Source organism: Prionailurus bengalensis, chromosome B2, assembly GCF_016509475.1.
Source record: "Prionailurus bengalensis isolate Pbe53 chromosome B2, Fcat_Pben_1.1_paternal_pri, whole genome shotgun sequence".
Classification (NCBI taxonomy): Eukaryota; Metazoa; Chordata; class Mammalia; order Carnivora; family Felidae; genus Prionailurus; species Prionailurus bengalensis.
Window position 1 is genome coordinate 125,654,460 of NC_057349.1, and position 26,645 is coordinate 125,681,104.

A 26,645-nucleotide genomic window follows, 5' to 3' on the forward strand; every position below is an offset into this window, starting at 1 on the left:
TTTTTGATATATGGTTACCATAACCTCTTCTGCAAATAGCAGTCTATATGAAGATGATGTTCACTCAAGGTTGAACTCATTCTTTTTTCCTCTCCTGTCTACATTTTAGGTATATGTTTTATTTTATACCATTTAGTATGTGAGATCCTTGACTGATTATTACAGAAATATTAATTTTTACTGCTTTTGTATTTCCTGCCTTTAAATTGTCACTTTTGGTCTCTCTTTTCTACTTGAAGGGTCCTCTTTAATATTTCTTGCAGGGCTGGTTTAGTGGTCATGAACTCCTTTAGTTTTTGTTTTTCTGAGAAACTCTTGATCTCTCCTTCTATTCTGAATGGTGGCCTTGCTGGATAGAATATTTTTAGGTGCAGATTTTTCCCACTCAGTACTTTGAATATATCATTCCACTCCCTTCTGGCTTGCCAGGTTTCTATTGAGAACTTTCCGGCTAGCCTATGCGGTTTCCCTTGGAAGTTGAAGACTTCATTTGTCTTGCTGCTTTTAAGATTTTTTCTTTATCACTGTATTTTGCAAATTTAATTATAATATGTCTTGGTGTTGGCATGCTTTTATTGATTTTGATGGGAATTCTCTGTGTCTCTTGGATCTGGATATCTGTTTCCTTCCCCAGATTAAGGAGGTCTTCAGCTATTATTTCTTCAAATAAATTTCCTGCCCCCCCCCCTTTTTTCTCTCTTCTTCTGGCACTCCTATAATATGAGTGTGATTACATTTGATGGAGTCACTGACTTCCTGAGTTCTATTCTGGTGTTACTGTCTTTTGTTCAGCTTCATTACTATCCATTACTTTGTCTTCTAGGTCACTTCTTTCCAGCTTCTAGGTCTTTCCACTTCTAGGTCTCCTTCTTTCCAGCCTGCTCTTTACTGCCTCTAGCCTGTTTCAGATCTTGTTTGTCTCATTCTTCATCTCTGATTGATTCTTTTTAAACTCTTTTATCTCTGTGGTAAGGGTCTCACTGATGTCTTCCATTCTTTTCTCAAGCCCAGTGAGTATTCTTATGATTGTTGCTTTAAATACTCCATCAGACATGTTACTTGTATCTGTTTCACTGAGATCTCTGGCTGTGATCTTATCTTGTTCTTTCATTTTGGAGAAATTCCTCTGTCTTCACATTTTGTCTAAGTCTCTATTTCTTCTCTGGGTTAGAAAATCCAGTTAGGTCTCCTGCTCCTGAAAGAAGCAGGAGCTTATTTATGAAGAAGAGGTCATGTAGTGCTGAGACCCTGGCGCTTCAAGGAAGTGTCTCCAGTGTGTGTTATGTGAGCTCCGCTGTTTTGTTTTGGTTGCTCTGTCCTTCAGGCCAGTCATCTGCAGAGGCTCTCCCTTACCTGCTGTGGGCAGCGTTTGGTCCCTGGTGTGAATGTGGTCAGTTTTAACTAGGTATGTTCTTGTCTGCTTGTGAAGTGAGACCTGACCACCTCCACCAGAACTGAAGCCCTCCAGAACTCTCTGGTCAGAAGATGTTGTGCAGGCAGGGATTTGTGCTGGTCTTTGGGGGAGGGACCTGCCATGCTGAGACTGAGGCAAGTGTGATTGAGAAGAGCAGTTCCACTGGGGTGCAGGGAGGGGATGTGTGGGGCTTGGTGTAAGCAAGTTAGGCAGCCAGTGTCCATGCTGTGCTGCTTCTTGCAGGTGGCTCTGTGTATATGCTGAGGGGCAAGGGAGGGAAATGGTGTTGGCCAGCTCCTTTGTTCCCAGAGACATGTCTCTGTGAATGCTGCCTCTCAGAGACACACTCTGAGAAGAGGGAATAATTTCCCTACGGTGTTCCCCAGGCACTCTTCAGATAGTTGTTTCCACATTGTCTGCCACAGGTTTTTTGTATACCTTCTCTCCAGGAACACTATAGTACCCTCCAGGTCTATCCTATCCAAGCCTACTGACCTTTAAAACTCCAGGCTTTAAGACCTGCTGGTTGCAAGAACGTCCAAAATTCAGCCCCTTTCATTTTCCAAGCCAATGGCTTTGGGGAAATGTTCTCCTTGTGTATTTCCCTGTGTACTTCTCTCTCTCTCTCACTCTTCTCCAAGACCACAGCTTCTTTTCCTCCATAGCAGCTGTGATCTATTTCTCCCCAAATGATGGCTTTGCATTTATTACCATCTTTGATTTGGCCTCTTCTCTCCCTTTAGTTGTGGAGTGCATTCTACCAGTTTTCAGGTCAATTTCTGCGGTATTTAGGATGATTTGATAATTATCTAGTTGTATTTGTGGGAAAGGTGAGCCTAGGGTCCTCCTACTCCACTGCCATCTTCCTGTTCCCTCTCAATCTTCACATTTGTAGAGTGTGGTGGGAGTCACAGAATGTGATTACACACATCATTCATTTCATCTTTGAAACAGTCCCATAAGGAAGGTTCTGTTTTCACCTCCACTCTCACTGAGGAAACTGACGCTCAGAGAGGTGGAAGAATATTCAGACGAGTTAGCAGAAGAGTGGAACTAGAGTTATTTCATTGCATTTAATGCAATGTGTGAAGAGTGTCTGCTGGTCATCAGTGGGGAGTTGGGTGTAGAGGGAACAGAAGTGTATAAAATGCAGCTCATCTGTTTTGAAACTGAAACGGTTGGATCTCTGCTCTGCTTGGATGCAGCAAAGGACAGCAATGTAATCAGCTTGTGTTCCCCTGGATAAGCCATACCTGGGCCCTTGCTGCTTTGTGCCATGCTGCCTGAGGCTGAGTACACTTGGAGGCAGGAGGCTGGGCCCGGGCTAAGCCCCTGTGCTTTATAGAGAAGCTAGGTGAGCCTTGAATGGTTTTTAATTTTGATCATTTGTTAACCAAGTTTAGTAGTTTTAGTTTAAAAGTCATCAACCCCTTTAAGGATTTGATGGGACCATACTCAAAGAAATGTAATATGCACATCATTTTTTTTGCTGGTTTTTTTTTTTTTTTTTTTTTGCTAATTGTGAGTCAACTTTAAAAGTCTATAAATAAACCCCAGATTTAAAACTCCTATTCTAATATTTATTCCAATCTTAAAACTATGTAATTTTGAAATAAATAAAAACACTTTTCTTGCTCTAATATTTATTCCAATCTTAACACTCTATAATGAAGGGAGGTTTTTAAAAATGGATAGATCCATCCCAGAGTGAGAAAGCTATAACTTCTAACAAGTGTTGACCTACTTATGTTTGTTCACTGAATTGTGAAATTTATCATATAATTTTAAGAAAGTGGTTTTAAAAGGATGCTTTTTGCACTTAAAAAAGGTTAATGCCTATGCCCATTAAGAAGCACAATTCTGATGGTGATTTTGTTTTGGGAAAACACTGGATTAAATAAATTTTGAACATATGTCCAATAATATTTAGCACCTTATATTTGTAAAAGAGTGTAAGAAAGTTTAAAACCCTTAAAAAATATATTAATATGGGGCGCCTGAGTGGTTTAGTTGGCTAAGCGTCCGACTTCCGCTCAGGTCATGATCTCGTGGTTTGTGAGTTCGAGACCCACTTTGGGCTCTGTGCTGACATCTTAGAGCCTGGAGCCTGCTTCAGATTCTGTCTCCCTCTCTCTGCCCCTCCCCCGCTCACGCTCTGTCTCTCTCTGTCTGTCAAAAATGAATAAACATTAAAAAACATGTATTTGAACTTTACAATCTGTGTATTAGGCAAGGGAAATAGTATGTTAATTTATAGATAAGAAAAATAAAATTGGATCGTCTAGTACTACATGAGGAGAAGAACACACCCAGAATTTGAATTTAGGCTTCCTTCTTCTCATTCAAGGCTCTGTCAATTATATCATACTACATATATTCTCTTCGAAGAAGGATTATATGAAATGGTATTTTCTACTCTAAACTTCTTCTGTTGCACATTTGTATGAAAGTTGTTTTTTTAATCTTTAGAAATTAGATGTTTAAAAATTTCAGTATAAACAGCATAATGTTAAATTGCTAGCTTTTGTCTTTTTTTTTTTCTTAGCTCTCCATGGACTAGAAAAGGAAAATATTTTTTTCTCAGGGTGAAAATAGATCCTGGTGTTTTTTTGAATTCTTCCTAAGATTAATTCACCAGATAATTACCAATAAAAAAACACAGCCCAAATCTTATTTGCATGTATAAATGTTTCATTACTTCATGAAATGCACCAAAGGATCTTAACGTGACAGAAATGAACTCAAAGGGGAATTGCCTGTCACAATAGAAAATGTCAGTATTTTGTGGGGGATAAGTACTACTCACTTTATCCATTTCCTGTTTGAAAGTGGCAAACACCTCATTGCTCTTTGTCAGTGTGTTCTGGAACTCTTCAAACCTTCCGGAATAGAGAGTAAGCTGTAAATAAGGGGAAAAGTACATCTATTTTAGAGCTGCTTTAAGCATGCTTCCAGAACAAAACAACATGGCATCGTTCATTATTTGAGAAGAAAGTTGATTTAAAGGAATCCTCAACACAATGTTAACAATGTGTTCTGTTCTTTTGTTTACTGTGACATCAACCTAAGTCAGTGAGTATGACTGAAGTACGTCTTTAAAAAAAAAATGGAATAAGAAAATGTGTCATCACCATTTCATTACAGCCTAACTTTTCCCAACACACTTTTATTGAGCACCGAACATACACATTGACTCTATGTGCAAAGCATTGAACATGTGGCTACTGTTTCTGAGAGACATGCACGCGTGATGGGAAGATAATCTCAAAGACAACTTGACGATGGGACAGGGAATACTACAAAGTGCCAAGTCTGTTCAGGATGGTGTCAGTCAGAGAAGGAAGTGAGCATGGCAGGTGACCACGTAAGCCATGTTTTTGTGGAGACGGTGAACCTTGAACTTGGTCTTGAAAGAAGTGAGAATGTAGAAAAATGAAAAGAAGTGGTAGAAAAGGTGGACCCGACATGGGTGGCTGCAATCATACCCGTTGTGCCACGCTAAGCAACCAACCATTTGCATTTCAGTCCATTTGGTTTTGTATGTTTATGAAGACAGTGTTACAGCCAATAGCAGTTAAATGTCCCTGTTCATCAAAATCAGTTTATTATATGAATTTTCTACAGATGGAAAGAATGAGTCTCGAGGAAGGAATGCCTTTTCTAATATGCACACAGTATAAAACATCATATGGGTTAGCATTGGCAAGCGTGTGGTTCACTTCAGGAGTACTTTCTACCTCTATATCCTTATTCCAAGGAATAAGGTAATTTGAAGTAGGAATAAAGCAGGACAGGGAAGGAGAGTGTGTTAAGTACTTGATTGCTAGAGACAGCAATACACTAATTAAATCTTGCTTTAAAAAATGATTTTAGAATAGCATGCTATGAGTGGAGATTTAACATGGATGACACATGTTAGGGAAGCCTCCATTTTCGAATGAGTATTTGGTACTGTTGAATGCTGGAGCAAACCCCAGCTCCTCAAATGGGCACCAAATGACTAGCTGGCGGTAGCTGGGACACTGTCCTTTTGAAAGAGAAAAACTACTAACTGGAAGCCAGTAGACTGGAGAGTTCCCAGTCTTGGGCGTGAGAGGTAGAGAGTATGGGAATCAGACTACCCCTAGAACCCAGAAAATCTGCTGATCGAGAAGGGGTCATTCTCAAATGTTGTAGAATAGCAGAGATTTCACTGCAGTAAACAAGAACAACGGAATGATAATGTAAAACCTTTCTGTAGGATAGATTTTCCAAACAAAAGTCAAACAACATCTGAGTATTGTTTTGAAATCACATGTTGGTTCCATGCATATGTGACAGAGCTTGGGGGCAACTCTGGTGGCCTACATTTTTTTTCTCATGATTCCTTGGCACACAGATGAAAGAAGACTGAATAAAAGGGCACCAGGGAGTTCATGGCCAGGAAGGTGTAGTAGGGTTTTACACACACACACACACACACACACACTGCATAAGACAATCCTTACTCATTGTGTGCAATGCACTCTTGACATATTCTGTTTAGTTCTGTTTCACTTTTTTTGAAGTAGTGGCTGGGATCCACTGAATTGATTTCAGGGCCCTTGAGTAGGTCAAGTCCTTAATCTGAGGATAAACTTCTACTGGACTGGCTATCTATACTACTGCACATAATCTAGTGGTCCAGGGTGAGGACAGCTACTCCCAGCTGATCCTCTCCACCTTCATTTGCATTCTTGGTTACATATCCTGTGAAGTTGCTTTTTCTTACTTTCTCTCCTTTCTTTTCCTCACTTCTCGGGAATTCCTGCAGAGTTACGGGAGGGTGGCAGATACTACCGTCCCTGGAGCAGGTCCTCTCAAAGCCGCTCACGCAGCCGGGTCATTGCAGGCTCCAGACAGGCAGAGCAGGAGTGGGCGCGTGCACAGCCCATCTTGCTGGCACAACCTTGACAGTATCAGCAGGAGCAACCGTGCCCACCTCGGCCAGCTTCTCCCCTTCCTTTGGGCAAAAATGGTCTTTTGGGTGTATACATCGGGCAGGTTTTGTTTCCTTTCCTCATGTTTTCTTGTGGCATGGGGGAAGGCAGACACACCCAGAGGGCCAGGAAGAAGTGTCTCATTTCATTACCACTTCTTCTGGCCTTTTTCTAGTGACTGTTTTTTGTTTTTGTTTTTTTTTCTTCTCTCCACTGTTGTTCTTTCTTTTTAATTGGGGCAAATACATGTAATGTAAGAGTTACCATCTCAACTATTTTAAATGTACAGTTCGGTATTGTTAACTGCGTCCACACTGTCATGTAACCAATCTCCAGAACCCTTTCATCTTGCAAAACTGAAAGTCTCTACCCATGAAACAGTAACTCCACATTTCCCCTTCTAAGTACTGTTTTTCATACTCAGCCTTTCTTCCTATTTGACCTCTTTGTGGCAGGTGCCAAAACCTGTGTGGATTATGCTTGTCCAGGTAAACAACTCTAAAACTCTTGTGCTAACTCAAAATGGACACTTCTTGTTTACTTTGTGGATATTTGTTTGGTATATGTTCCCTCTCACTATCACGCTGACATGATGCATGTTTGGTTTCATGTGTCATATTCCTGCTCTTATTTTGGTATTTCAGAGAAGCATGGAAGGGACATCCAGAGGTCATCCACAGTACTCCTGCCAGAGGCAGAAATAGAAACGGACTGTTCTAGGGTGAGTCACCACAACAGTTGCTGCAACATTTTCACTGTTATGTGGGTGAGCGACTCATACGTTCTTTTAATGGGACACCAAATTTTAATTACAAACATTCACAGCATACAGGAAACAAAAGCATGTCCAGGAATTGTCTTAACGAACTTGTGATATTTGATTTGGGAACACATCCAATTATAATAGCAGTTGCAAAGTAATGTCCTCTCATCCTAGATACATAAGGTGAGGACTTCCGGTTTAAAGGCTGTGATTGCTGTTCTTAATTTACCATAAAAAGGAAGGAAAGAAAGAAAGAAAGAAAAAAGAAAGAAAGAAAGGAAAAAGAAAGAAAGAGAGAAAAAAGAAAAAACTGAATAAAGCCAAACCAAATTTACTCAATGATCTTTCCCCTTGGGCAGTGTTTTTGTGGCTGCGTGGCTGCGTTGGTATTGTTGACTTTCCACATCCACCATCTTCATCCTTATCGATCCAGTGAACACTCTATTTGTAGTGGCAATTATATTCCATTGATCATTTCTGACATTTACTCCGTTGCCATGGTTTGTATAATTGAAAGCCAGACATCTCTTTGCTAAGTGAGAATCATGCCCCAACCTGGCAAGCTGTTGTCTTATGGCTGAAGGTGACTTCATCTAGTTAAACGTAATCTGTCCTTGATATTTCCTTAGCTCAGAATGTGGAAATGGGGACTTGAGCCCTCTTGCCTCCTACTACCCCACTCCTTTAAAGCAGTTCTAAACCCGAAGGAAGGGTTCAAGGGCTCTGCAATCAAATCTGTGATTGATTTTGTTTTTCAAGGGTCTAAAGGTTTTAAAGCTACAACATCGACAGTTTTCAAGAGGAATTTTTAAACATTTTTATACATAGGGTTTGGGGGCTACTATATTCTTCTTGAAGTCATTGTCGAAGTTTTGAAAAGTGCCTTGAAGACAGGAGACAAAGGGGTGTCCTTGCAGAGAGAGCCACACGCCACAGAAAACAAGGCAATGGAGGAAAAGGCGGGGTTAGCCCAGCTTAGGCCACACTGCTTCTGCTCTGGAAGCTGTCTACATTCAGGAACTAGAGCTGCACAAGGTCTCGAGATCATCTTTTCCGGGGGTTCATAAACTTTTTTGTAACCAAAGACTCCTTTTGTCTCATATATCTCTACGTAGATCCTCACCTATGAAATAATAGTAATGTTAGCTCATACACTAATTGTTAGCATTTTTATTAGTATTACCACTGTGTTTAATTAGGTAGGGACTTTTGATTCTCTTATGGATTAGTCTATCTCCAGCACCTAGAACCTTGTCTAGCACTGAGTAGGTGCTCAATAAATATTGGTTGAATTAATTATGCTAATTATGGGCCAGGTATGGGGCTAAGGGCTTTGCATGCAGAACTTGAAGGCAAACTGCATATCTTACATATTCATTAACTCATTTTCCTTTTATAAACTTAACCAAACATGTGAACAACTGCCATATAGCTGCTGAGTGAGAACTGAGAACTGATATGTCAAAAACAACTATATCTTATTTTCTTTTATCATCTTTTATTTTTATTTTTAGAGAGTGTGTGTGAGTGGGGAAGAGGTACAGAGGGGGAGATAGAATCCGAAGAAGGCTCCATGCATAGTGTGGAGCCTGATGCGGGGCTCAATCCCACGACTCTGGGATCATGACCTCAGCTGAAATCAAAAGTTGGGTGCTCAACTGACCGAGCCACCCTGGCACCCCCCAAAACAACTATATTTTAAATAGTGGCTGCTGTTATGCTGTTATGTTTTGGAAATACTGAAAAGTAATGAGCCTCCCAGAGGTTAGAGAACTCCAACTTGGGATCATGGGTGCATTACAGTATTCTTATTTTACAGGCAAAGAAATTTAGGTTTAGGGAGATTTCGATGAATTACACAAGGTCAGACAAATTCTGAGCAGAAGAGCCAGGACCCTGACCCTGGTGTCTGGACTCCGTCAATAGCAAGGAACGAATGAGGAACATTGGCAAGTCTAAAAACTCCTGGTAGATGCTTTTTCAAATTTGAGGTGTGGCATTGGATCATACCCTTATGTTTCATTCCACAGGTCATTTAAGGCCTAGATTCTGATGCCAGCTGAATGAATGACTCTCTAACCCCATGTCTAATGGTATTAATCTCTTCTCAAGTTCATTATCACCATTTATCGAGAGGAGTAGAGATTGCTTGTCATAGATGATATGAACAATGAATAGCTTCAAATATTGTCTCTTGTACCCCTCAAGGCTCTGTGCTGAGAATAATACAGAGATAGGGCCAGGAGCCCTGCCTCAATTCTCTGGAGTCTCTTCAAGACTGTGAGGTCACACCTCCTCTCCCCCTGCCTGCCTCTGTTTAGAGAGTGGCCGCTGCCTGCCGCCTACCCCACAACCATGATGTGATGGTTCTGGGATTCCCTAAAGGATGACCTTGAGTTTGTAACTCTAGATTTTAGTTTTTTAATTCTGGACCTGCTGATTTTATTAACAGTAAGAAACATGGTTCAAATCTCTATGTAATTAGTATTTACAAATGATTTTGATATGTTATTTTATGTTATTGAGGGAAAACAATTTATCAATACATTCGGGACACACACTGGAAAAACTATGCATTAGGAAGGTGAGCTATGAAAATGCGATCTGCATTTTTGTCTGCAGTGGTATAATTTGTGATTTTATTACCCACAAATAAATTTATTTGTGAGTGTCTTATCTTTTCTCATATGCTTTGTAAAAAATGAACAAGTATTCATACAAGCAAGTTTTCAATGAACTTGTTCATTCGTATAATGAACAAAGTTTTTGTTTTTGTTTTTGTTTTTACAGTGAACAAGTGTATAGCAGTCAGCACATAAACATTTACAAGTGAATTATCCAAATCTTAAATTAACAGCTGCCCAGCCCGCCAGGCTTCCGGTTTCCTCACTTTCTGTGAATTTGCTCTACGTGACTTTACAGTGTCTTTAGCACTGGCGCATTTCTCCCAGCAGGGGCGCTAGTGTCTCTCTCTGGCTCAGACCTAGGATGCATAACCCAGAACCCGACAGGCAACTTTTGCCAGAAGGGGCAGAGCCCCAAGGGCAAGGGAGGGATGGATAGAGTCATCTGTTGCACGAGGCTTTTTATCTTTGAGTCTGAAATATGAATTCTTGTAGTCTAATCAAAACACACACATGACATCACAAAGCCAGATCAAAACTGTTCCCTACTTGTCCATCATCCCTTGTCATTTATCACCGACAAGGTCAACCTCCGATAGCACAAGAACTTTGGTGCTGACTTTATCTTCCTCATTTATTTTGATTATAAATAATATCAAATAGGTAAGGATACTTTCAGTATTGAGAGTTCTAGATGGCGCATGTGATCCGTTCACATTTTATTCTTACTTTAATAGGATCACAGGGAGGAGAGAGAGAGAGAGATGACGTATTATGAACAGACAGGCAGGAACCAGGACACCAACTCATTCCGATTGCCCCGTCGGGTGCCCTCATTCGTATGTCAGCAAACCTTTTGACTCGATGTTGTTGTTGCGGACCATTTATTTTTCTCAGGTATAATGTGGTGCTCTTATTTTTACTTTAAAATAATAAATATGAAGTTATTCTTCATTGCTAACTCCTGCTGCCCTCGCCCCCGCCACATGTTAAGGCCTGGTGGAGAGTACCTTTGGTTCATAGCCTGTTAATGTGGCAACAAAGAGAGCACACCCCATGCATGGTTGTCCCCCCGCAACCCCCCATTTCACCTGAGCCTGCAGGACTGTCTCTTGTTCCTTCAGCACTTTGGCTTGAAGTTTCCACTCTGCTGCCTGGTTCAGCAACTGTGAGAAGAGAGAACACGTGGAAAGATTGTCAGATTGCTCTTTACGTTACCATTTGGTTATAATTTGTGGATGAAATGGAATAACTTGCTAATTAACCCTCTAAGTAGTTTTTTGGGAGCTTGGCAAAGTATCTAAGAAAGCTAAGAAAACAGCGTCTAACAAGTTGGATTCTCAACTAAAGATTTGTGGTTCTTAGGGATAAAAGAGAAAAATAATCTTCAACTCAAGCATAAATCACACAAAATTTAACCTCCCACCAAATTCTGGAAAAGTCTAGCAATCCTGTTCAGTCATCATTCAGTCCCTGCTTGAACATTTCCAGAACACCCCCCTCCCCCTGCCAGATCATTATTGTGAGCAATTTTTCCTTTATGTTGAACTCAAGGTTATTCTCCTAGACCACAGTTCTCCACCATAGCATGCACCAGCGTCTCCTAAGGAGCATGTTAAAATGCAGATCCCTCTCAAAGAATGTAAGTTAGGAAGTATAGGTGTGATTCAAGTCTGTAGTTAGAGCAAATAAACAAGATGGTTTGGGATTTGGTGGTCCATGGATTATATTTTGAGAAACACTGAGTTACAAACTTGACCTATTATTCCAAATCTTGTATAAGATTTACAAAAGAAGTCTCATTCCTCTTCCACGAGGCAGCCTTTCAAATACAACCAAGGCTCTCATATCAAAGATAATCAGAACTGGAAGCTGACAGGTTAAATTGAAAATGTTGTTCTAGACATAAATATGACACACACATATGTAAAACATGTTATTTGAACTTAAGATGTATGTTTACTTATTGATTTTTATATAAAGCTATGGTCTTTGTTTTGGGTATGGTCTTCTTTCTTTCTTTCTTTCTTTCTTTCTTTCTTTCTTTCTTTTGTGAGAGAGAGCAAGAGAGAGTGTGTGAGGAGGGAAGGGGCAGGGAGGGAGAGAATCTTAGGCTCTGTGTCATGAGCACAGAGCCTGATGTGGGGCTCAATCTCATGAACTGTGAGATCCTGACCTGAGTCAAAATCAAGAGTCGGATGTTTAACCAACTGAGCCACCCTTGGGTATGGGTCTTCTGACTGGCATTCAGAGAAACTTTTTGTTGTATATACATTAGTTTTTTAAACAATAGTACTAAAACCTAAAGACTTAAGATTATTTGTGAAGAAGCTTGATTGGATAATTCTCTAGAGTTTTGCCACTTTCTCCAAGTCCTTTATAGCTACTCCCATCTAACTTGACAATTGTTTTGTGCTATTTGGCATTTCAAAGCTTTAAGCATCATTTTCATAGAAACAGTTCTTTCTTTTCACACTTACATTTCATCAGTTTCTACATCATTCTGTCGGTTTTCATAACACAAAATCAAGGATAACTGAAATAAAAGGTTTGGGTGCAAAGAGCTGATTTGTGGTCAGCGCCGTCTTCCTTAACTTGGGAACCCATGTGTAGACACTGGAGTAGCTGTCCAGTCACAGGATTCAACATACTGAGGGATCTATTAGTGTGTTTACAGACAGAGTGGTGGACATCGTGAGTTAATCTGATTAGTCAAGTAGGTGGCCATCAGTTTAAGAAGTTTCTACTCTAGGGGCACCTGGGCAGCTCAGTCAGTTAAGCATCCAACTTTGATCTCATGGTTTGTGAATTCAAGCCCCATGTTGGGCTCTGTGCTGACGGCTCAGAGCCTGGAGGCTGCTTCGGTTTCTGCGTCTCCTCTCTCTGCCCTCCCCTGCTTGTGCTCTGTCTCTCTCTTTCTCTCAAAAATGAATAAACATAAAAAAAAAAAGTTTCTAGTGGTTTTGAAGATTGACTGACATATATTTTTTCTTTATGCCTATTTTAAAAAATGCCCATTTTTTTTGGTAATCAGAACAAAAAATGATAAAATCATTACATAAAAAAACTTGGAGGCATCTCTTTTCTTATCCAAGTTTATCTTTTTCTTGTGGCTCAATGCCTCCATTTGTGAAAATGGGTTGTATCTCTTCCTCCATGCCTCCCAGAGAACAGTGAAAGTTCATTGTTATAGAAGCGCCAAGACCCACCCCATGGAGGTCTGAGGCAGCTGTGGACTACAAGACCTGTAGGGTCCCCTCTGGCCATCTGAGCATGTGGCACGTTCTTCACTAAGCAGGCTCCAGAGCCCAGTTGTGGTGGGTGGTTCCCTGGCCGAGAGAGGAAGATGGCTGCCTGTTCTGCTTGGGATGAAGGAACCCTCCAGCTCCAATTTGCTATTTCATTACTTGCAAAAAGAAGCATCATAGCTGGAATCTGGGTAGGTGGCCATCTTTGAAGAACTGAGGGGGCTAATTTTTTTCTTTTCTTTTTTTTTTTTTATTTAAATCTGCTGTTTTGCTAAACCAGGGTAGAAAAACAGGGGAGTATGTTAACTTCTTGCTAAGGCTGGGTCACCTCAAAACGACCCCTACTCTCTTTCAAATGAATCTCTGCCTAGTTATTCCTCTGTCATGTCTCATGTGTTATGTGCCAAATGTAATGATATCCTATAGGAAGCATATTTTGCCTGACAGGGTAATTATGCCAATAGTGGGGTATCTGTTTTCTTGAATTCTGAATAATAATTAAATGCTTTCTTATTTTGAGAGGTGGGTTGTAGATGGATTCAACAACTTAATCTTTTTGTTAAGAGCACATGGGCTTCTGCTTTGAGATTATCCAACGTCTACCAGGTTATGTTCTCCAAAATTCGCCCTTTTGCTGCCATGTGTGATAACCATAGTTATTATTAAATTGCTCTTCTAGTCTGATTTTCGGTAATTGCAAAGTTTGTGATCAATTACTAAATGGCCAAATTTGCATGATTAGCCCATTGATTGCATTTTAAATCCCTTTTCCCAGCAGCAGACGCACACTTCGACTCATGCCTCTGAAACACATGTCTGAGTGTGATGTATTATCACAGAGCTTGGGCTTTGGAGACAGACACATTGGAGATGTGATGTGTTGGGCAGTGTGACCGACACATATCCGTCACTTAGCAGTGTGTGACTTTAAACAATTGGTATGTCTTCTTTGAGCCTCAATTCTCTCATCTGGAGACGGGCCCTACAGCTGGCTCAGAAGGTTTGGGGTTAATGAGATGTCATTAAAAGCCACCACTCAGTTTCTTAAACTCCAAAACTCAGGAGTCATCCTTGACTCTTCCCTTTCCTCACTGCCACCATCTTCAGTATAGAGCACCGACTGTTGGTTTTGTACTGAAAACGTAACTTCTGTCCGTGTCCAGTTCTCCTTATCCACTGCCATGTCCCCAAGCCAAGCCATCATCGTGTCTCCTCCAGATTGCTGCAGTAGACTCCTTGTCCCCTCTTAGTTCACTTTCCACCCAGGAGCCAGATTCATCGTTTAGAGATACAAGGCAGATCATGTTACTTCCTTAGCTAAAACTACCCAGACTTTCTCAGTATATTTAGAATAAAATCCAGGGGCGCCTGGGTGGCTCAGTCGGTTAAGCGTCCGACTTCAGCTCAGGTCACGATCTCGTGGTCCATGAGTTCGAGCCCCGCGTCGGGCTCTGGGCTGATGGCTCAGAGCCTGGAGCCTGCTTCCGGTTCTGTGTCTCCCTCTCTCTCTGCCCCTCCCCCATTCATACTCTGTCTCTCTCTGTCTCAAAAATAAATAAACGTTAAAAAAAAAAAATTTAGAATAAAATCCAAACTACTTTCCCAAGCCTATAAAGCTACACAATTTGGCCCCTGCTTATGTCTCCAACTTCATTTGGAACCTTTCTCCTCCTGGGTCCACATGCTCTTGCTACTGTGACATTTTTCTGTATCTGGGGGACCCCAAGCTAGTTCCAGCATCAGGGTCTTTATTGCTGCTACAGATACTGCTGCTGGAGGCCTCCTCTCTGCCTCCCTGTCACTAGGCAGGGCTCAGCTCAAGCATCCTCCCCTCTGGGAGGCGTCCTGGCCACCCAGTCTAATGTAGCCTCTCCCTCCTTCTGCCCCTTTGCAGTTCCTCCTTATTTCTCTACTAGCACCTATTATTATCTGAAATTTTACTTCTTTGTTCATTTCCTTGCTTATTGCCTGTCTTTTCTTAGTTAGATTCTAGTCTCCATGCCGGGACACGGCCTTTTTGGTCTTGTTCACTGCTAAACCCCGGTGCCCCAGATGACGCTTAGCACAGGGCAGGTGCTTGAAAAAGATTTGCTGAATGGGTGCATGACTATTTTATGTAAAAAACCGTGTGGGTACAGTGCCTTCTACTGGCTGGCCAGTGTAGTTCTCCAGGGAAGCCCAGGTTCTCCCCATCGGTCTAGTGCTCTGTGACTATGATCAAAAACAACTTTCTCAGGGGTTCCTGACCCCCAGGCAGACCAGACAAGCACATTGACTAAATGATAAGTACATATTCCTTCTCGCGTTTGTGTCGCTCCTCTGCTTCCTTCATCATTTCTTGTGCCTGTTCCAGTTTTGCATCCACCAGCTTCTGCTGCAGTTCTCTGTGTTTAAATATTTTGTCCAGATGCTAAGGAAAAATAAATTGCACATATCAAGCTTGGCTTATTATTGGTGCTGAATAACGTAAAATAAAAAAAAATAGCATCGACACACATGTTTTCCGGGTTTCAGGATTTAAAACACGGGGGGGGGGGGGGAATAAATGCATTGGCATCACTTATGGCTCTATATAAAAGTCATAGGTTGGTGCAGTCCCCTGCATTTTGCATTATGCAAAGGTGGCTGCAAAAGGCAGAGGTGCCAAAGTACAGTGATGTTAACCCCAGAAGCTCCCAACATTATTTTTCTGAATTTAGCAACGACTAGATACCAAGGTGAGTTATGATGCTAGACAGCAAGGTGATGCATACTGCAAGGAAGGGCTATGGCACCATCACTCAGTATCTTGGTGAGATCTATAGATATAAAACCACCTTCAGTCACATTAATACAATTTGTTGTAGTGAATTCTCTTCCACATTCTTGTCTCAAGGGTTGTGAGGCAGCTCTGGGGTACCAGCATGTAGCCCAGAGTCTGGGACTGGGTGGGGAGCCCCCCACTTCAACTCTGTTGGATGCTGGGCAAAACAAGGCTAAGGGTCACAGGTGAATTGATATGCAAATTGCTACTTCCTCCTCTACCTCTTTTGACCTCTCAACTGGCTTAGTGAAGAGAAGCTTCCAATTCTACTTTAGTGCAGAGAATTTCTTAGTCATTAGGAAGTCTAATCGGCAAGAGGATGCAAGGAATTCTAGCCTTGGGGCTCATCTAGAACCAATCCCAAGAATGTACAACTGGTCTACTGGGTCTATTCTGTTCTTCTCTGGGATCCCTCTGAAGAGTATGGACTTTTTTTTTTTTTTTTTTTTTTTTTTAGCTTCCTCCCTTTTGCTTCTGCCTGAGCCTCCACGTGGTGTAGGATTGATCTTAGTGATAAGACAAAAAAAACACGGCATTTTGGTTTACTGTAAGGGGTTTCCTCAACTTATCTAACTGCTGCTTCTGTGTGCTACTGGCTCAGTTTCTTTCTTGATAAAATCCTCATGTTGCCAACAGAGCCGCTCTGATTATGTTATGTGACATTTAAGGCAGACATTTTAATATTTGGGTGGGAAGAGGAAAATAATATATATAAAGATCTTGAGAGGGCCTCAGAAGTCTTCAAAATGTATTAAATATCCAGATATAACTTTGAAATAATAAAAGGCCCTTTTAGTCTCCCTAATGTAAACTATTGAAAGCAAAACTCTTTTGGCTTTTGTGACAATGGGTAGGTGATTAACCTCATAGCCTATGCCTCCCATCTATATAATGTGGGTAATAGGGTATTATCTAGGGCATAAGGTTGTTGAGACAATGTAATGACATATTGTATGTAAAGTGCGGTACTCAGCACCTTCCCTGGCACCAATTCAGCACTGAATAAATAATACCATTAATATTATAATTATTACATCATTAATACTATTATTGGCTTGTGGAGCATACAGAATACAGACCCTTCATTTACATGACATGATGATTCTTAAGAAGGAGTGTGTGAGATATTTCTCGGCTCTATAGACAATGTTCTTTAAAATCGACAAATGCTATTTTCAAGGATAACTGTGCTGATGGCCTACTACTTCCTATTTATTGCTTTGCTCTGCAATGATTCCAGTTTTGAAGAAATCCCGTATGACTTTCAGCCAGGTATTTTGCAATACCTCCTGTTTTAATTTTGGCTACCAAAAGACATCTGATCCTAAATACTAATCGATTGAGAGGGCTGGCCATAACTTTCTTATTACCAAGTTCTCCACCTTCACAGCCCAGATCTGGATCTATATATAGTGCCCCTAAGTTGTTTGATGTGTTTCTCACCTCCTCTCTGAGCTCATACTGATCAATGATGCTTTTCAGTTTCTCTGCAAGCTCTGTGTTCTCCTGACACAGCTTCATGTTTCGCTCACTCTGCTGTTCAATCTGGGCCTGGATATCCGTCAGAGTAGTCTGGAAATGACTTGTGATCTCCTTCCTTTTCTCTTCTTCCTCACGCGCCCTCTGAAGGGTTTCCTCCTGTGGATAAAAAGCAAAGTCTTTTGTTATGCTGGTTTGCGTGCACCTGGGTTTACAGAACGCAGGGTTAGGTCCATAAAAGGAGGTTAGTGTGTAGGGTAAGCAGGACATTTTTTTCTCAGTTCTCTGGAGCTAACCTTGCTCAGCCCCAAAATAAATGTGTGAGCAAAGGTTTCAGTTGTAAATACACAGTCACTCAGAGCAGGTGCAATGAGGGCCTTGAATTTGATAGTTGGTGATGAATAGGCTTGTTTTAAAAGATGACGGGTCTCCTGCTGAGTGCATAAGCTGTAGCGATTCCTAACAAACACATAGTAACACGGTTTTGATTTCTTGTCTGTGGCCTGGAAAAAAGGCCACTCGGCTTTACTGATTGATGAGACAGATCCTGCGTTTCCTTGGTTTGGTGCAGAAAGAAGAATAATAGATCTTATATTCCTCTATAAAAAAAACTACAGCATGTTAACTGCATAATTGTGTTACCCAAGTTTTGTAAATAGAAGTGATCGCAATGCAAACTTTCTCTTAGTAAGAAAAACTTTATCAAAAAGCTTGAAAAGGAAACGAAGATGGCTATAGATCAATTACAGCAATTCAAGAATGTAAAAAGAAATCTTAGAAAATTTGCTGGATGTTTTATTTCTGAAAGAACAATCAGTCCATGTGTCACATAGGGTAATTGAGATGTTCAATGTAAATTTTGAATCTGAAAGCAATATTATGTTTCAAATCTTTTTAAACTCTCAAATGAAACATCTAATTTTCCCCTCTTCCGCTTTGTTAACATGTAAGAATTGGAAATTAACTTTTATATCATTTCTGTTCTCTTTTCTCCTAAATCCAAACTTTGCCTTCATTGCTAACTACCAACAATGTGCCCAAATTTCCCCCATATCTATATTGAGAATTGTTTGCTTTGTGATGATTCCTCTCATTCTTTTAGAATCAAAGGGTTTAATCTTGCTCTATCATACCAAAGATAGAGACACTGCTGAAAAGTGATCCAGACATTTTAGGATGCCTTTCACTTCTGATTAATTGTTATTATGAGAGCTTGTTCATGGTTGGCAAGTAAAATTATACTACATTTAGTTGCCTCCCATGATCAAATTATGTAATAGGAATTTTAAAAAGAAATAATGATTTAAATAGAAGGAATTGTGCAAATCCTTTTTTATGATAGTTGAATAATGTGATCAAAATAAAAACGGATGCTAAAAATTATGCTCTGGAAATACAGGAATTTATCAGTAAGTGTCCTTTTTACGCTACAATATTAACATATTCTCCAACTCTTATAGAATTCCTGATATCTGAATCATAATTAAGTCATGGTGTAAACATTGAATGACAACTTTTTAGGGTTATTATAGGAAAGACCTACCCTTCTTAATCTGAGGAAATTAACTGAGGTATTTCCCTGAACTTTGTAGGCCAGCGCTTACTGTATATATTTCACTAAGAATGATTATGGCCAGCTGCTAAGAGTCACCGAATATACCTATGATAGTGATTGTCTCCTTACTGCTCCAGATTAGCTTAGAGGTCAACGGGTTCCTAGTTCTAGAACTACAGACTATGATCTGAATGCCATTTGCATTTGAATTCCATCCATTAATGAACGAGTAAATGAAAGAACCATCCCGTGATAGTCAGCAAGTCTGAGCTTGTCACTGGCAACTGGCTACCGAAAGAAGGTGTGGGTGTTAGGGTGGTATTAAACACAGGTCAAACCATCATAGCACCTAATCCTGACCCAAAACATAGCATTTTGCATTTTATAGTAGTTTCTTTTGAGAGAAAAATAAGTCTAGCAAAATTTTATAAACTTTGATTCTATGATAAAGAATTTGTAATAATTTGGACGGTGTCAGAGGTAAAATTTTCAAAGTGGAAATTCAAAGTGGAAATTAGTAATGCCAGTAAGATTGAGAGGCAAAGTCTGAAATAACTAAGAAAACAGACTTTGCAAGCATCACTGTGCATCACTGTGCATCTCAGAACTGGTGCTATGCTCTGGCACATCCTTCATAAGTATTCAGTAAGTGTTTATTCAATGAACCAATAAATTAATAATTTACATACACACATGAGTAACTTGGACTAGATGAGTCCTATAGTCCTTTCCACTTAAAATTCTGTGATATTCTCATAACCAATCTTACTTATTCATTTACTAAAATCGTGTTTCCTGAAACACTTAGCCATCTCTTACTGGACAGTTCTTTCTCAGTATAGTTTGAAGTTCACATTTATTGCTTCAAATATATGAATATTTTGTTGAAATAAACCCATGTCTCAGAACTTCACTTGTCTTTTTCTAAATTATTCTAAATTATGAGCTTTTGTGGGTTTTTTTTTTTGATTCACTGAAGAATCAATTTTAATAAAGAGCAATAATAGTTAGGGGCACTTGGGTGGCTCAGTTGGTTGAGCGTCTGACTTCAGCTCAGGCCATGATCTCACGGTTCATGAGTTTGAGTCCCACATTGGGTTTGCTGCTGTCAGGGCAGAGCCTGCTTCAGATCTTCTGTCCTCCCCGCCCCCTCCCGCCCCTCCCCTGCTCACCCTCTCTCTCTCAAAAATAAGCATTAAAAAAAAATAGTAATAGTTAAGTTTTTTTTGTGGGAAGAGCCTGGCATGCATTCTTCTTCTCTATCTTCCCAAGCTCTCAGCACATGGATTTTAGATGTAGATATACTTAGGTTGTTTCACTAGTATGGCTAAGGAAGCTCATACCACTTTGACCCTTCTACAGATAATAACTATAAGGTCTGGACAAGATGCAAGAAACAACTACTTAGAAACACCGGAGAACTGAAGATAGAATCAGGCAGATGCTAGAGGGAAGCTGACCCCTGTAAAAAAGAAATAGTATACTCTAAGTTTCTCAATTTTTTAAAACAGCTTTTAGCTTGAATGAAGACTGAAATTGGCAGTTGCATAGGATGGGTAAAATTCTCATCGAAAACCTACCTACCATGTTTCTGGTCCGAGGAATGAAGAGTTACGGGCAACTACAGCCACTGAAAGATGAGAGGAGGGACACTTGGGTGTCTCAGCCGGTTAAGCGTCTGACTTCGGCTCAGGTCATGATCTCACAGTTTGTGGGTTTGAGCCCCACATCAGCCTGGAGCCTGTTTCAGATTCTGTGTCTCCCTCTCTCTCTCTGCCCCTCCCCCACTCGTACTCTGTCTCCCTCTGTCTCAAAAATAAACAAACATTAAAAAAGACTAAAAAAAAAAAAAAGAAAAAAAAGAAAGATGAGAGGAGATTCCCAAAAAAGAGAGAGTCAGAGAGAGCCTTAAATTCTGTGAATAAATTCTGCCCAAATATTTGGCTGACCCTGAACCACACGTGTGCAGGGCAGACTCAAAGCAGCCTAATTAAGAAAAAAGAAATGAACTGAGTTTGGGCTGCTGCCCAAGAGAGAGAATTTGCAATTTGACTCTAATCAAGTTAATTGCCTGCTTAAAAAGAACAACAACAACAACAACAATAACATTCTTCAAGGGGTATAGTAGAATCTATATGCTACACAACACAACAGCTACAACATCCAGAGTATAGTCTATAGTGACTAGATATATGAAGAACTAAGAAAAGGTGAGCCATTCTTGTAAGAAAAGATAATCAGAGGAGGCCTATTCCATAATGACCCAGATGTGGAATTAGCAAGGGAGAATATAAAAACAGGTATTATAAGTATGCTTAATGATTATAAAGGAAAGTATTATCTTAATGAATGAAAAGATAGGAAATCTAAGACAGAAAAAAATCTATAAGAAAGAACCAAGTGAAAGTCTGCAGTTAAAAGTTACAAAATATGAAATTCACAAATCACTGGGCAGACTTAGAGCAGAGTGGAGATGGCAGAGGAAAGAATCAGTGAATGGGAGATAGACCAATATAAACGATCTAATCTGAAGCTAGAAGAAAAAGGATTGGTGAAGAACATGAAGAGAGACCAAGGAACGTGTGTGGGACAATAGCAAAAGGTTGAACACACATGAGGTTAGAATCTTAGGAGGAAAGGAGACAGAATGAAACATAAAAAATACTTGAAGAAAAATGGTTGAAACTTTACCAAAATTGGTGAAGGACATAAATTACAGATGCAGAGAAGCTTGGCAAATCCCAAATAGGATAAATATGAAGAAAACTGCAGCTCAGCATATAAAGTGGTCAAAACTGTAAAAACCAATGATCAGTAGAAAAACCTTGAGAGTAGCCAGAGATAAATGGCATTATTGCATACTGGGGGACAGCAATTCAAATTATTGTTGATTTTCATCAGAAACTATGGGAGGTTAGATTACAGAATATAGAACCCATAAAAGGCTGAAAGAAAGAAAGAGAAGAAAAACAGGGAAATCTTGCCAATCCAGAATTTTATATCCAATAACCATAACCTTCAAAAATAAAAACAAAATAAAGAAATTTTTAAAGATTAAAAATGAATACGTAAGAGAATTAATTGCCAGCACACTTCTATGGCAAGAAATAGTAAAGGAAGGTTTTCAAGCTGAAGGGAATGACGGCAGACAGAAAGTTGAAGCTTCAGAAAGAATAAAAAATGTCCAAAATTTAAATATGAGTAAGTAAAAAACAGTTTTTACCTTTAATTTTTATGTTATTTTATTTATGATTATTATTTTTAATGTTTATTTCTTTTGAGAGAGAGCAGGGGCAGGGAAGGGGCAGAGAGCGAGAGGGAGAGAGAAGATCCCAAGCAGCCACCATGCTCAGCACTGAGCCCAACGTGGAGCTTGATCTTACAACCATGAGATCATGACCAGAGCCGAAATCAAGAGGTGGACATTGAATGGGCTGAGCCACCCGGGCACCGCTTTGCCTTTAATTTTTTAAAAAAAATGCATATGATCATTTAAAATAAAAATGATAATAGTACCTCGTGGGCTTTTTCAACGTGTGTGAATGCAATACACATAACAATTATAGTTTGAAGGTGGGGGGCAGTAAACGGACCAATTTAGGTTGCAGTGTTTCTACACCTTATGTGAAATGATAACAGTGTTAACTCCAGGTAGGCTGTGGAAAGTTAAGAATGTATAAGTAATCATGGAGCAACCACTGAAAATACAAAGAAGTATAACTGAAAATCCAAGAGGTAAAGTAGAACGGGATTTTATTAAAAAAATATTCAAATAATCCAAAGGAAAGCAGGAAAAGAACAGAGGACCCTAAAACAGAGATGACAAATAGTAAATAAATAATAAAATAGTAAAAGTATATCCAACCACATGACCAATTACATTGTATGTTAATGGACTAGTACTCTAAAAGTGAGGTATTGTAAGAATGAAAATAAGTAAGGTCCAGCTATATACTGTCCACAAGAGGCTCATTTTAAATATAAAGGTACAGGCTTAGAAACAAGCATGGAAAGAGATATACCATGCAAACAATAAGAGAAAACTGGAGGAGCTATGTCAACATCAGATAATATAGACATCAAGATAACAATTATTACCAAAGGACATCTCATAATGATAAAACAGTCAATTTATCAAGGAGACATAACAATCATAAATGTGAGGGGCACCTGAATGGCTCAGTCGGTTAAGCGCTCTACTTTGGCTCAGGTCATGATCTCACAGTTTGCGAGTTTGAGCCCAGCATCAGGCTCTGTGCTGACAGCTCAGAGCCTGGAGCCTGCTTTGGATTCTGTCTCCCTCTCTCTCTGCCTTCCCCCACTCATGCTTTGTCTGTCTTTCTTTCTCCAAAATAAGTAAACATTAAAAATTTTTTTAATAAAAACAATCATAAATGTGCATACACATCATATTAATACTTCAAAAACATGAAGCAAACATTTACATAATTAAAAAAGATAAGTAGACAATTCCACAATTATACTGGGAGATTTCCTCAGCAGTTGATAGAACAACCAGACAAAAATTCAGTGAAGACAAATGCTCCAGAGCTAATTGTTGCCTGTGCAACATTGCACCGTGGGCAACTGATTAGGATTGCCAAGTCTCAGTTTATTCACCAATAAAATGGAGGTGTTAACCCTTGTTAAGGTTATTCTGAAAATTAGATAAAATGACCTATGTAAGGCACTTAGCACAAGTCCTGGCATAATAATGATATTTCATTGTCCGCAACTGGAAGCTGTTAGTGAGGGCATGGACCCTGTAGGTACAGGGTCTTTGCCACTTCCATCATTCTGTCTTTGAATGCTACCCAAAGAGCCCAAGCCACCCCATTTCATTCTTTAAATATCTTTGTTGATATATCTTTCTTTCCACTGTATCTGATTTAATTTTTATCTCCTTACAATGCAACACTACTGAAAGCCAGACTTAGGTAAACACAGGGTGCTATTGACTTGAATATGTGTCTGAGTTGAGAATGATGCTCCCATCCCCAGGCTGCCATTTACCCCGCGTTTCCGATTGTCCCTAGTGCAATGATTGAAGAGATGCCAGGAGTCCTTCTCCTACACCTTGTGATTTGAGAGTTATAGTTCATCACCCTGGCCTTCCATTTCCCAGATATCAAAAAACCATCTGGAATGTGCAGAGCCATATTCCTTCCCAACTCTGTTGTGCAAACGCGGCAGTGATCTTAATCTCTCTGCTTCTTAAAGTATCTCCTTTTAAACACATGTGACAATAACTATCTCACAGGAATACTGATGTCTAATTAATTATTGTTTGTCAAAAGCTTTAAGATCTTCAGCTGGAAAGGGGACTGTGGACGCATGCGGTATTATCTTGGAGAGTGCTGCATCTTGCTTTGTTGAATGAAACTAGTGTCTGTGTGTAATCAAATTAGGCACACTGCTAGAGGCTTGCGCTGTAATTAACAAAACCCATGCAGCCTGAATGAAGTGATCAGTCTATTATTTTTAGATTGAATCATTAAGTCTGAAGAGTGTCAGTGTTTTTTCAAGTGGCTTCTGTTTTCAGCGGACTATTGACATTCTGGCTCTCAATCTTGCTTTATGGGGTCAGTTAGTTTTTGCCCATTTTTCTCATGTCATGCAGATTTCATTACAACACAAAACTCTGATTTTTGAAAATTTGTATTTTCAAGTGTAGAACTAAGGTCTGCCTTGAAAAAAATAAAATAATACAGACTCAAGGTAAGAAAAAGGTAAGCGGGGATGCCACACGTTTTACTGAGAGCCTGTTCTGTGTCAGGGCCTGTGTAGCACTCTCAGTATATGACCTCACTTAATTTTTCCCCCGCCACCCAGAGACGTTGGTAGGATCCCCATTTTAGGGCTGAGGAAACAGGCTTGGGGAGGTAAAATGATTTATTGAAAGTCAGAAACTTGTACTCTTGCCGTGGGTAGCAGAAGGCTGTGTCTGTGCAGCATGCAAGCGTGTTATTCAGACAGGTGGTAGTACACACCTTCAGCGTCTTGTTGTGTCTCTGCAACTCCCGGCATAGACTCTCCAGTTTGCTTCGAGCGAGGATGGCTCTGCTGTGTTCCCCTTGTAACTGGTCCTTTTCTTTTTGCATTTGTACCTGTTTCTTTTGTAGGAGCTTTAACTTCTTTTGCTCAGTGCGATGTTCATCCAGCTAGACGTGAGGGGTACAGACATGAAAAACAAAATGGCGGGGATCACTTTTGAGTGGATCGAAAAGACGCAGAAGAGGAAGTACCTAAAGACCCCTCTGTGGTTGTTGGAAACGTTTTTTGCTGTCATCACTGCCCCCCTGTAGTCAAATAAACTTCACAAATGGGACTTTGCAATACTTGTAGATACGGGTTTCAGACCATGTCAGTGATAGGTTTTTCCTTATCATTATGGTTATAATGATCTCTTTTTGCTCTGATCTTCTTTTTGGTGGTCTAGAAATAGTTTTCTTTCTCTTGATTCTATCCAGTGATTTGAGTCGATATAGAAAGGCATATCTTGGAATCTGTAAGCTGCCAGAATCCATGATAATGCCTTGTGTTGGGGCAATGGTCAACAGTGTGTCTGCTCAGCTTATATTTTGTTCTCAGAATTCTTTCTCAAAACAAGCTTATAGCAACTATCTTTTAAAAAAATAAAAAAGGATAAAACAGCCCCCTGCTAAATGGAAGGTGAAGTCTGGGGGTCGTGAAAAAGGGTGAGAAGAGAAAGTACCTATCGACTATCTACGATTGGCGATTTTCCACCAGTTTCAGAAGTAGCCACTGCACAGCGTGAAGGGCAAGTATCTGTAACATGCCCTGCCCTCCAACCACCCCCACCCTCCATGCTTATGGCTAGTAAATCAGGACACTGGCTTTTGCCAACCACAGCTGGGGTCTCTTCTCACCCTCCTCCCACAGCTACCACGAAGTATTAGGGATGGCATGGAGAATGATGCCCCTGTTCCACTGGACTTTCCATCTTGCGATGCTAAAGTTCTGGGATAGGGTTGCAAGATAAAATGTAGGACACCCAGTTAAATTTGAATTTCAAACAAATAAATTAAATTAAATAAACTTAACTGGGTGTTCTGTATTCTTTTTTGCCAAATTTGGCAACATTTTAATGGAATTCTAGTTCTGGTGGGAGGAGTTTGGGGATCTACCAACGGAGCCACCAGAGCCTAGCATGTTCCAGGCATTTCGATCTCAGACTGACAATCAGTGAGACTGTATGCAAAGGGCAGCCCTTTGTCCAGAGCCCTTCCTTTGCTGGGCTCGGTTCCCTGCCTGTCTGAATGGTGCTTAATCCAAGTAGGTGCTTGTCCTGGTTAGGACCTTGTGGGCTCAAGAGGAGGAAAAGCCCCGGGGAGTGACCCCAGGTGTTCCTAGAGCCTTGAGGAGCCTGATGCAAGTGATTACATACATGCCATGAGCCCTCATTTGTACCTCAGTTTCCCTGTCTTGAAAAAGCATTTGTTCTTTCTGAACTAGCTGAACAGGACTGTTGCACCTTTTCCAGTTCACATCTTATTTTACTCCCTTCCTCCCTCCCTCCTGCCACGCTAAAATGACCGTTGCCAGATCAAGCTGGGGATATCCACACAAGATATTCCGTCTTCACATTTATGGGCAATTTTTATTTATTAGTGAGAATTAGCATCGGGAAAAACTAGACCTGTATTACTGTAAACATCGATTGAAATTGATATTCTTCTTGAGGTTCAACTGGAAAATCATTGATATTTTATTATATGTTTCTCATGCAAGCCTCCTGTTAGGAGGATAGATGAGGTCTTTTCCTTTTGACCACGGTTAT

At 40.2% G+C, this 26,645-nt stretch overlaps 1 protein-coding gene across 2 annotated transcripts in view; it reads right to left on the minus strand.

Moving 5' to 3' along the window:
• TXLNB (taxilin beta) overlaps window positions 1–26,645 on the minus strand; it is a 53,098-nt gene that overhangs the window by 10,370 nt on the left and 16,083 nt on the right. For both annotated transcript variants that reach the window (XM_043592473.1, XM_043592474.1), the window contains exons 4-8: window positions 24,835–25,005; window positions 17,254–17,448; window positions 15,298–15,417; window positions 10,851–10,925; window positions 4,221–4,313 (exon numbers count right to left, since the gene is read on the minus strand). In XM_043592473.1, the coding sequence (XP_043448408.1) occupies window positions 4,221–4,313; window positions 10,851–10,925; window positions 15,298–15,417; window positions 17,254–17,448; window positions 24,835–25,005 (654 nt within the window). The remainder of the gene's footprint in view (window positions 1–4,220; window positions 4,314–10,850; window positions 10,926–15,297; window positions 15,418–17,253; window positions 17,449–24,834; window positions 25,006–26,645) is intronic.